Source organism: Choloepus didactylus, chromosome X (genome assembly GCF_015220235.1).
Source record: "Choloepus didactylus isolate mChoDid1 chromosome X, mChoDid1.pri, whole genome shotgun sequence".
NCBI classification, from domain to species: domain Eukaryota; kingdom Metazoa; phylum Chordata; class Mammalia; order Pilosa; family Megalonychidae; genus Choloepus; species Choloepus didactylus.
The window spans coordinates 308,611-320,954 of record NC_051334.1 but is presented as its reverse complement, the minus strand read 5'-3'; the positions used below and the strand labels follow the sequence as shown (position 1 = coordinate 320,954).

Sequence of the window (12,344 nt, the reverse complement as noted above, 5' to 3'; positions counted from 1 at the left end):
GAATAATCTCCCTCCATTACTTAGAGCCACTCTAAACCTAGTAAGCATCGTCTGTTGTCATTTGAGAACACAAAGTACTTCAAGAGGTATAATTTAACTCTCACAGTGGCTATGGAAGGGGGTCTTTAGGTCTTACAGAACTCCATATCCATCTCAAAAGCATACCTTTCCCATCAGAAGAGAAAACACAAGTGACAACTGTGTCTTAACTTATCCTCACTAGGAACTATCTACTGGGAAAACTGTGCAACATGAGAGATGATAAAGGTCAAATTAGAAAGTTATCACGTAAAACATTTTACACTGCATTTAGGCAGAATGATTTATGCTGTGTCAAGCCCTTTCCCACTTATTTTCTCATTTTCCCCAAGCAACCCTTGAGGTATTCAGGGTAGGAATCACTGGTCCCATTTTACAGAAGAGCGTTGGATGCTTTCCCATGGGCACAGAGAGTGTTCTCAGGGCCATATCCAACCCCAGTTATAGAACTCTTATCCCTACACCCCGCAACCCCAGGCCACAGTTAACATGGTCACAGTAGAAGGCGAGTGGTCTGACGGTTATGGGATTTAAAACAGACATTTGTTGGATGAGATATGGGTGCTGTGAAACCCAGCCAGGGTAGGGGATAATGGCTGCCCAGAAAATGTCCTCCACAGAATGAAACAATCTAGAGCCCAGCTGGGAATTCCATTACTGCTTTGGGTTTAGGAATTGTTTATTTTTATTTTTTGGCTCAAATTTTTCATTCCTGTCCCTGTCTCTTCTTGATTCCCCTCCTTTTCTCTCTGTTTCTTCTCCTGGCAGCCATAGCCATACCCTGCATCTAACAGCACTATCTAAAAATACATCTCACCATAAGAGGCTTAGTCTCCTGCAGGTGGCACAATTTAAAACTGATACCTAAGAAATCTATCATATCATGATCAGTTTTTGATTCATTTACTCTACATATTAAAGACCCAGAAATGAAATAACCACAGCTCATAGGAAAAAAAAAATAATGCACACTGAATTAGACTCTTTCAAGTGGCATTTTCATGCCTCTTTTTTTCCCCCCTGTGGTGGGCTTATAAAATCAGACATAATTGTCTGCACATGTTTGGTTACACTATTCCAGAAATGATTCCCAGCCCACCAGATGACATCAGAGGGGTTTCACTGCTGCCCCCCCAGAGTCTGAGAGCTGCTCTCTTCTGTGCTACCCAATTAAGAAGGAAAGATGCCAAATAGCAGAACTGTCAGCCCAATTTCCCACCCAGTCATAAGGATTTTCTTCAGTTCCCTTTTTGAGTGTGCCCACATCGTGTCCCTGTACTCTGAATTTTCCTCATGTTCCTCTCTTTCATGTGTGAACAGAGCAAAGCTTTTGCTGGAAAAAAAAATCAATCTTATACCTCCAAAAGATCCAGGAAATGCATATGTGCTTGGACATGCATGGGCACACAAACACAGTGTAGTTTCATTCTTTTGGCATCCATTTTTGAGAATGTACTTCCCTACCAAAGTATCTCACATTTCTCTAAGCAAGCTTCTGTTGAATCAGCCACGAATATAGCAATAATAATGAGCAGCATTAGCAAAAGCACAAGATGGGAAGGATTCCTCTCCTTTGGAAATCCTTCCCGGAAAATGACATGATTTCCCAGAGTATCTTTAACAGGTTTAGCTCTGACCTCCCTGTTTCCCTCCCAGAGGGGAATTTGTCTGAAGAACGTACAAAATAAAGAACTCCTGATTGGAAGGAACCTTAAAAAATCATCAAGACCCATTACCACCTGCTGCCTGACTCCCTTCTCCAATATCCTTACCAAGCTCCTAGCTAAACCACACTTGAATTCCACAGATGGGGAATTCTTGAATTCCAGAGGCAGCCAATCCCTTTTTTGGACAACACTGACTGTGAGAAAGACCTATTTAATGTTGAACTGAAATCAGTTGCTCTGAATCGTCTACTCAGTAATCCTATCCTACCCGCTTTAGATCCTTCACCATGAATCTTCCTTCTCACAGATGACAGCCTGTCTAAAACTAGTACGTACCACCCAAATCTTCTCTTTTATGGACTAAGAATTCCTAATTCTTTCAACCATTCCTCATATGACAGAGTAGTGGGTCTTCTCTCAATGCCTTCCTGTATGACCATGACCATGTATGATTCAACCAAGGCAGAGTTGAAGGGGCCTCCACCTCCTTCACTGCAGAGACGATCCCTCAGTCTGGATAGCTAGGATTGCATTTATAAATCCTATCCACCTTCCCTTCCTTCCTTCCCCAGTTTACTTTAACCAAAACAAGAGAAACAACAATAAAATAGCACCAGAACTTCTATAGTTCTGAGCCAATGATTCTGCTGGAGCCTCTGGTGACCTCTAAAAGCCCCAAATCACCCCCAAATTGAGAGAACAGCCTCCTTTTCCAATATGCCCTCTTGTCCCAGCTTGCTGTCACCGCTGCTGAGATAGCAGACGATTGATCTGAGAAATCAAGTTGGATTGCTGTCCCAAATCTACACTCGGTTCTCCTTGTGTCTGTCTGATCGATTTCACTCCGTGCAACATAGCTTGTCGCTATGAATTTTCATGCTAGTCAGGAGCTGCGAGCGCACCCAAGAACAAGTAGAAGATGGTCTGCACCCCTCCCCATCCCTTCAACAAACCCAGCCTCTGCGTTCATTTCTTTTTTACTTTTTTTTTTTTGTCGTCCACAGATTGGAGAAAGGTTTTTTGTTTGTTTGTTTGTTTTTCAGACCACAGACCTGGATGCAATGGATTTTGGCCACCGGTTTCTCTCCCCAGGTTCCCGGGCCCAGCTTGTGGTGATATTTCCTTCCACTGTGGTACTAGGTGTCACCTGTTCAGCAGCTCCTCTCAGCTGAACGCATGTGACCGCAGGTGCCATGCAAACACTGATTGCGTCTGACAGCCCTACACGCCAGCTGCCTGCATGCAGCCTGCCCAATCGCCACTTTTTCTGTGGGTAGAATGCTGCCGACGGCGTGACCGATACAGAAACAAGAAACTAGGTGACCAGAAAGCTTAGGCAAGTCCTACTAAGTGGCATTCTGAGCCCTATGGCTTTGAAATAATTGGTAGTGATAGAATAAAAAAAACAAAAACAAAGGGAAGGGGGCCTTGTTTTCTTACACTGATGCCCTGTGGACTGTACATCTGACTGGCTGCGAGTCCGTCACTGTATCCTCCTGTCTGGCTGATAACATGGCGAAGGGTATCCACCTAAACAGATGAACAACAGAGAAGAAATTAGTCAGGGATATGCAGGGAAAGGGAGGCAGATCATCACCGCACAGGATACCGTTTGGGCATGGCAAAATGTAATCATTTTGGAGATGCTCTTCCTGGGGAAGGGGTCAGGAGGAGGAGGCTGGGCCCCTTCTATCTGCCAAATCCAGTGTCCGTTCTGAGTTCAGTAAGCAAGATGGTGAAATGGTAAAAGGAAGCTGGGATTCCTAACAATGAACCCAATTCAACAGTGGTACATGGGATGGCAGGGATTGGGGTGAATAAAAGGTTAGAGGGGAGAACGAGAAGGAATTTTCCCTTCTCCCCATTTTCCCTCCCTATGGATCATCCTAAGTAGCATCTCCTTTGCTGGGTATCCTATAAAAGCCCAGGTTCTGTCTAGAGAAGGCTTGGGCAGCCGTCTCACAGAGATAGTGACAGGTGACTGAAGACCCTGGTTTTTTGAGGACTTCAATAATGGCCAGTTGTATAGCCACTTGACTAAAGTTGAACCATGTCACCTCAAACTTGTTTCCAGGTAATGTTTCCTGAGCAAGGGGCTGAATCACTGACCAGTTGGTCTATTCCAGGCAGGTAATGCCTCCAGTTCCACCTGCAGGGTGGGAAAGTAGATTGACATGGCTCTGAAATTTCCAAACATCCTGATAGCACATACTACTTTACCCTTCACTTCGCGCTTTCATGCTGAGACAGTAGGATGGCTTCCTGAGGTGGTGATGGGGACAGGCTTACTGAGGAGCACTGAGGTTTTACACATGTCTTGACGTTTGCTTCCCAACATGGACTTATACTCATCACCAGAAACCCAAGTCCTTTGGCCGCAGGATGACTGAGAAGATGAGTTTAGACAACCTGGCTGAGTGTTTGCAAAGCTTAAAAGGAAAACATGACTTTCTAATTAATTTGCCTACTCATTAAGTGTTTCCTTATTTGGCCAATATTGAGTGTGGGAAACCAACAAACGAGGGGGAGACCTGGAAAGTGAGACAATGGGCTGAACTCCTCCTTCCTTTTCCTTTAGTGAACAAAGAACACATGGTTCCACTTGCCTGACATGCCTTGGTCACCTTGCCCTGTCCTTGCTGCTCCTCTCCTGCCTTCCTAGTTTGACTGACAAGCCAGAGCCAAATGCATTCACGAAGTGTGGACGAGATTCCCCACAACAATGGTTGTCTTTGTTTTGGTTTCCTTTTGGTTCTTTGTAAGGTTTTGTCTCAGTTATTCTCTCTCTCTCTCTGGACAGGAACAGAAAATGCCAGTACGACCGAGGCTCTTGGACTCTAATGCATTCACCTGGCAGTACATTGGCTGGGTCCCTATCTGTGATTGCACGTTGGCTCCAACCTGGGCCCCTTGGTGAGAATCCCCATTGAGTGACTGCACGCTCATGAACAAATCTCCAGAGTTTGACATGTTAAAAGAACTGGAAGAACCTGGAAAGGAAAGAGTGAGGCACCTGAATCAAAGAAAGGAAAAGGCTCAACCCCCGCAACTAACAGCCAAGAGGAAGGATGACATGCAAAGCAATCCCCCCAAATAAAAATGAAAATGAAAACAACATCAACAGAGTCTGGTTAGTAGCATGGAGAACAGAGCAAGCAATAGGATGCATATTGTTCCTGTTATGTGAAGCCACCCTTCACTACAAGTTGTCAGCAGGATCGCTTTCCCTTAGCATCTTCAAGCTGAGAAAGGGAAGATTTATTCATCTTAACTTAGGCTATTTGGATTGGAGACTGTTTTCAGGTCCAGGATCTCTCTTCCTGGCCTCTGAAATTCTAGGGTTGGTCAGGGGACCACAGACGGGAGAAATACAGGCTGGTCAGTGATGCTTTCCTGCCCCTACTATGGAGCACGTGAAGTATTCTGCTGGACTCCAACTATGCCACTGCCAAACCCATCTACTCTAACATGGAAGCAGCACATGGATGGGGAGTGCATGAAAGCATTGCCACGCTTTAGGGCTGGTCCTGTGATATGAGTCCACTGGCATTCCTGACTTCTAGAAAGAAGCTGGGGTTCCCTGCTGGGTGGCAAACATCCCAGGAGAGCCTTGATGACTAAAAATAGGTGAGGGTCTTCTACCCTTCCTTGCCACCTGTCATTATGGGGGAAGATGAAATGGAAGCGTGGGCCAGGGATTCTGAAGCATGCATGAAATATCAAATAATATAATTAGTAATAATAATAATAAAGCAGACCTCAAGAAGGGCAGTTAACCATCTGCTTTCGCCTCCCAGAGATGGAGCCACAGCTTGCCTTTAGGTCCATCCTGGCCACCACCCCCTGGTTCCACTGTGTTAAACCTAGCCTGCCCTCAACCTAAACACATGGATGGTAAAGCTCAGTATTATTCTGAAGTCATCGTGCAGTTCAGCGCATTAGGAAAGAAAGCTCAACGTGCAAGGTTTGGTTAAAATATGACGTTAGCCTGGAAAAGGAGAGACCTTAGGGACCCAGGTCAGTTCCACTCTATTGTTTCCAACCCTATATTGCTTAAATTGCTCTCTTGCCCTCTCATTCTGACAGCCATCACCTGTGTGGAATCGCCCAACAGTGATTCATGGCTCAGCTTTGACACTTTCTTTTCTCCCAAGATGGGGATTTGAGCTCTCCTGAGAGAGTGGCCCTGGCCGGTATGAAGAGCCACAGCTAAGCAGAAGAAATGATTTTTCCCCCACAGAAGAACCACTTAACTAGCAACAAACTCTAAACTCTGCCACTTTTATCTATGCTTACCTATCCATAGGATCCTCCTACTTCAAAGGTAAGAGTCATTTTGGTGAACCAAATGATAAACTTGGAGACTGGGTAAGAAATATCTCCAATTTTTACTTTGCTCTTTTGGGATGTTCATCCATTTGCAAAGAATTAACTAACAATTTTGCTACATAGACCCCACCTTCACTCTAACTCCCTTCTCCTTTTCTAGGAAAAAGGAAATGCTTTCATTGGGAGGTATGGGAGATTCAAGTATCAACCAGAGAACAGTGACATCTCCCGCTGCTCTGCAATATATCCTTTCTCTTCTGGCACAACTCTATGTTTAGCTTTTCTGAAAGAAATTAGAAAAGTTGGGTCTTGGCAAAATAGGCTCAAGATCTGACCAGGTGCGGTTTACACCCAGTAAGTGCAGTGAATGCTTTGGCCTGTAACTTCCTTCCATTAATGTGGTACAAATGTTTCAACTATCCTCCCCCACATATGTGTGAAGCAGTGTGTAGTACCTATTACATTCTCATATTAGGATATATAATGCCCAGGCCTCTTTGCACTAGTTACATCAAACCTTTTTTTAATCACAGGGATATAACCTAAATAAAAGCCATTTTGTCCTAAGTGTTATGATGCATGGTCATGTTTAGATGTCATCAGGACCAAGAATAGTCAGCAGCAAGAACCCAAATTATAATTGTTTACACATCATCAGTCTTTTTTTCTTCTGAGAGTGCTCAGTTTGAAGCCCAGGTATTTTATTTCTCTCCCAATCAAATACCATGCAATAAACACACAAGCTATATGCTTGGCTGATGGCTTATTGGAAATTAGCACACAAACTGTGAAATGGGAAAAAATCCCAAAGGGCTACAGTGATTCCAAGTAACACGGTGTCCATGAAATCATGAAGGCATGGAATATGCCATTTTCAAGATATATACTGCAATTGACATAGATGATTTTAAAAATATATGGGCATAGATAAATTGTAAATATGTCTGGCTGCTTAATGTACACAGGGATAAATATGTGCATATAAATATACTTCATGTACAAATGCATTTGTATCAGAGCAGTAATTACAGGAATAGTCCCTTGTGCTCTTGGCTGTGCTGTTTCAGCATTTTATCGTCTCTGTATGCCCGTGTACAGCACCACCACGGCTTCTGACTCTCTGATAAGCATCTAGAGGCAGTGATTGCTGTGAGGGAAGAGACTAGGGTGCCACTAATACCACAAGAAAGCAGACAGATGGCCACACAGAAATCTAAATAATGAGGGGAGGGCACTCTTCATCCAGCACTGGAAGTTGGAAAGAACTGATCGCAGAATGGATAATCTCTTGGGAAGTACATATTTCATTGTCAAAAGGTGAATGGGCTCCCTTGGAGGTGCTATGGAATTCTCAAATTGCTGAAAAAGAATTAACTGGCTTGATGAGAAGGTCATTCAGAAACCCTACCTGCAGGTTGTTGTAAAGTAATAAGCAATTACCAGAAGCACATCTTAAGATGTGCTTGTCAGTTAAAAGATTCTGAATTTGGCTTGGGAAGCAAGGCAAGTGGCTCATTTAAGCTGCCACCCAGTCAGGGCAGGTACAGAACTGAATCTTCACTCAACTAGACAGAAAGGAAACAATGCATCACCTATGGATTCTAATGCATTTGGAACATGATAATGTGGAGATGTGTTAACTTCCATTAAACACTTTCCCAAAGACTACATTTCCACACTAGAGAGTCTTCAGAACACTCAAATTTGTGTAGGAAAGGAAAAGACAATTGACTTTAAAAATCAAAGATAGAATACCAATGATAAAATCTAAACCTAGAACAGGGTTTTTCAACCTTTTGACATTTTGGGCCAGATAATTCTTCACTGTGGGAGAATGTCCAGTGCATTGCAGGATGTTAAGCAACATCCCTGGCCTCTGTTTGGTAGCACACCCTTCCCCCGAATTGACACAACCAGAGATGTCTCCAGGCATTGCCAGATGTCCCCTAGGAGGCCAAACTGCCCCCACTTGAGAGCCACGGACCTAGAACAAGGATGGCTTTACTTTTTCCTCCCAAGGAACTCAGAGTGTTTAAAAGTATAAGATCTTTATTTCTCACAGCATTTTAATGAAGTAGCTGCATGGCAAATACTGCCTTAATTTTTCTCTTTTAGAAATTGAGGATCCAAATAAATAAGGTGATCAGCTCATCAGCTTAGATTCCCATACCATTTGGAGGTACAAATGATAGAGCCACTTTACAAGGTGTAAGTAATTGTCTCATGCTAGCTTTCCCATTTTCCATGATTCTTCCCTTCCGAATTACCAAAATTATTGTTACTTTATACTAAGGGCAAAGTAGAAGGGTGAAGTGTTGTCTGGTTCAATGCGTGCATGTCAAGGTTCTAGAGTTCCAATCCCAGGAGGCTGTGGTTCCATTTTCCACTTAGAAATAAAGGCAAGAAACAGAGGACAAAAGAACATGAGCGGAAACACTGATAGAATAAATTCTTCCACTTGATTTAAAAAAATAAAATTAATTTTTTTTCTGAGGATTTACTAGAGTGCCAGTCAATTTCTCTGGATGCTTTGCCTCATCTCTAGCTGTATGTACTATATAGATACTTCTCCTAAGAAGTTCAATATGATCACTTTCCACCAACCCAGAAAAAGACCAAACCTCCTATTAGCGGTGTAATAAGAATATGTACAAGGGCTTGCCATTGGCAAAACAGTGCTGGAAGGAGAACTTCCACGGCTGAGCTCACTGTTGTCCTTGACACATGCACAGTTAAGAAAAATAATTAAAATCTGGGTGTTCTGAGCCTCAGTAAGCCTGGGATCACCTAGCTAGTCACAGAACGCAATATAATATCAATGCTGACATGATGCTATAACAAACGTCTGCAATTCACAAACCAATTTCTTTATTCTTAGATGTCAATATGTTCTCCAGAAGATAAACCAAGCTTCCGGAAAGGGTCCCCTTTTTCTGAGGTCTTAATTCTTGCTCTTAATAATCTCATCAAGAGATAGAAAACTGAGAATGTGTCACTCCCAGTTACTCCAAAAAATTTTTGGCGTCAGGGTTACAACTATTACTTCAGTTGGTCTCCAGTTTTGTTTTCTTCTTTCAAAACTTAATATTCCTGCCTTCTTTGTATTCTTCCTCTTTTGCTCCCTCCATTTTGCCCAACTCTGCTAGTATAAAAAATGAAGCATGATAAGTGTCTCTGAATGATTGCTAATCCCCCACAGGGCCTGTTCCTAAGTGATTTTTTTAAATTATGCTTGAGGTAGTAAGAGACAAGGCATGTATCAACAAATAGGAATGTTTAGAAGTGGCCTAAATAAAAGTACTATAGTACTGCACTTCACACAAAAACCTCTAGAGGGAGGAAGATTTATTTACAAGGTATCTTCCTTGCAGTAGAAATTGAGTATTTATATGTTATAAAACTTGGGAAAACTCCTGTTTCGGTACTGAGGATACAAAAAGCTGCCAAGTCTCAGAACTCGGGACTTCAAACTCAACCCAAATATATTTTCACATATGAACCTCTTATTTAAAACTTCCTATCTATTTCAATTACCAAATACCCTTTGAAATGAATAAAGAGCCAGAACCCAACATAATAAATACCCTTTGTGAAAAATTGGAACATTTTTAAGCTCTCACTTTATCTGTGCAATGATTTGGGTTGTGTTAAGAGCAAAAGAAAATACCGAAAAGCTTACTTACAACTTTTCCTGTAAAGATGTTTCTCTTTGAAATTCCATGCTATTGCACATACACAATAGGATTTTCTTTTGATTCTACTTTAGAGAAAGCTCTACAAAGGAGTTCCTCTGCATATTATTTCCAACAATTTAGACACAACTGGCAGGCTTAGCTCAAATTTTCCATAATAATTTACTTTGTGCTCAGAATAGTCAAAATGAAGTTTAAGCCCCCAGAAAAATTCCTTAGAAAACCGTAATCATAGACTGACATTCCATAGAGCCAATATGATTCTTAAACACAGAGTTTGGGGTTAAAATGCTTACTTTTCTCTTTTTAAGTGCTTTAGGAAAGAATAAAGAGTTATGGACATAGTAATGAAGGGAGTCCACAGGGCCCTTCTAAGGACTAGTCATAAATCATCTTAAGCCATCTGTGATGCAGATATATCAGGGACAGGAAAAAGTCATTTTGATATCTGTTTTGCATTATGACAACCTTTGCAGGAGCGTTGAGTGTGTTTTTGCTAATGTTGACAGAATTGTACTCCTTCCAGAGAGACAGGTGAAAATGTCTGCCTAGTAGTACAATTCAACTAGTGTTGCTGGGTCTGAAATGCTTAATAATTGACCAGATGGGGAAGAAGGAAACTCTAGCTATTGGACCTGGTATAGCCTTGATCCTTTGTCATTACACCATGATGGGAAAAGAAGGACATATGCAAAAAGCCACAAAAAGCTAATATGCTTCTCATGGTAATCCAACCTGCAGTGTTGGGAAAAATAAAGCTGGACTGAATTCTGCTTTGTCTTACCATATCCATGTTTACAAAGCCCAGGCCACACTTCACGCCTGATTCCATTTAAACAACAGAAGGCCATGCTGGTATGGCCAATGACTTGGAGAACCTTATGATAACAAATCAGTGCATCCAGAAGCTCACAGAAGATGTTAGTGTGTGGAACCCTACATGTCTCCAATAAAAAGCCACCATAAGGCAGAGGGAAAACTGATTTTTGCAGACAAACAAGCTTTGGGGTTAAAGACACCCCAAAGGCAAACCCCAAAATATATTACATTAGTCTAAACTCTGAAATTAATGATATAATGCGTATTTACTAAAATAAAACCTGGAATATAGCACATGACTGATATAACATGAACACTGAATCTAAATAATTTGAATCAATGGCAATTTTCTTTGTAGTTTACATAAAGAAAACCAATAAAACAAAAGAGTAAAGAACAATGACTATAAATATAAATGGAAACATATATATGTAATTATAGCCTGGCTTTGCAGACCAAAATATTCCAATGAAATGTTCTCTAGAAGAGTGAAAACCCTACATAGAATATATCCTAGTAGGCAACCCAGAAAGTATGTGATGGGAACAGCAAAACAGATAAGAATAAGAATAAAAACTTCATATAAAATAGACCAAATAATAGAACCCTAAAGACTATCCCTATGTTAGATCTTGCTTATTTATTAGCATCTCTTGAAAAGAGAATTTAGAGGTTCCCTCATCAAAACCAACCAATTTGTCTCTGTATCAATTTGAACAGGACATATTAGAGCAAACCTCCAGACAATCCCAATTTGTAAACAGTATTAATACATTGCTCTTTGGAAATAAAAAGAAAAACCCAAAATGGTATCAATAACAACAACAAAAGATCAATAATCAAATACATAAATCAACCAATTAAAATCCTAAAGAATTAAAAGGAAACCCAATGTAGGAAAAGCAAGTATAAATATGAAGAACAATTCCCCCAAATCAAAGAAGAGAAAACTAACCAGCTGAGTTGGGAGTTGAGGGTGAGTTAGCTTGGCTTCCATGGGCTGACACATTGGTAGCAGTGACAGCCGTTTTGGCAGCATAAATATTGGCTTCCTCTTGAAATTTACCTATGTTCTTCTTGTACCGGATTCGCTTATTTCCAAACCAGTTTGATACCTACAGCAGTTTAAGAGAAGATGAGAAAGTTAATATTTCACCCTTCACAAACTTGCCAGAAGAAAAGGAAGGGCTTAGGAGAAGGTTGAAGAGGAAGGCTAATTGGTTTTATCCTATTTATGATTCTGCAACAACCAAGAAAAGGCTCGAGTTAAGAACTTTGAGAGCAGCCAACTATATAAAATGACTTTCTCTTGCTTAATATAACTAAATTTAGTAAAGCCATTGTGATAAAAATTTTCCAGTAGAGCAGCTGCTCATTTAAACTAGGACCCTTTTAGTTTACGGGGAGTATTTTAAATTTGCTTACCTCTTAAGTATACAATACTAAAATAAACATAATTTATTTTAGGAGAAATGCCTGTTCCTTATCAATGCCAAAGCTGACTTTGGGCAAGTAAAATATATAGACTTTAAACTTCCATATGAACCTATGCTGACATATTGGTGTTTCCATACAATGCATTAATTTTAGATTTTTAGGAGTTAAATATTCTAATTATGGACTTAGATTCTTAGTTGCATTGTACTATAGATCTTAGAGTCAACATAATTCAATCCAACAAATTTTACTAAGTACCTTCTGCAAAGCTTGGTGTTACATACATAAGGAAAAATTGAAGCACACAACTAATTATTCCTTTGAATTCCAGACTTTAATTGTTAAAGCCAATAAACAAAAT

The 12,344-nt window shown here is 40.9% G+C and overlaps 1 protein-coding gene and 1 long non-coding RNA gene across 3 annotated transcripts in view; one reads left to right on the top strand and one right to left on the bottom strand.

The window, feature by feature from the left end:
• Nucleotides 1–12,344, bottom strand: part of LOC119522637 (pre-B-cell leukemia transcription factor 1-like) — an 83,520-nt gene that overhangs the window by 36,357 nt on the left and 34,819 nt on the right. Inside the window, 3 exon segments of the mRNA XM_037821121.1 lie at nucleotides 3,147–3,236; nucleotides 4,557–4,696; nucleotides 11,502–11,661. Of these exon segments, the coding sequence (XP_037677049.1) occupies nucleotides 3,147–3,236; nucleotides 4,557–4,696; nucleotides 11,502–11,661 (390 nt within the window).
• On the top strand, nucleotides 4,511–9,224 carry LOC119522638. 2 transcript variants are annotated; one of them, XR_005214490.1, is made up of 3 exons: nucleotides 4,511–5,333; nucleotides 5,793–6,030; nucleotides 6,196–9,224. It is a non-coding gene; the product is annotated as an uncharacterized LOC119522638 (long non-coding RNA). The 2 variants fall into 2 exon arrangements; XR_005214491.1 differs by having other exon boundaries at nucleotides 4,511–5,723; nucleotides 5,861–6,030.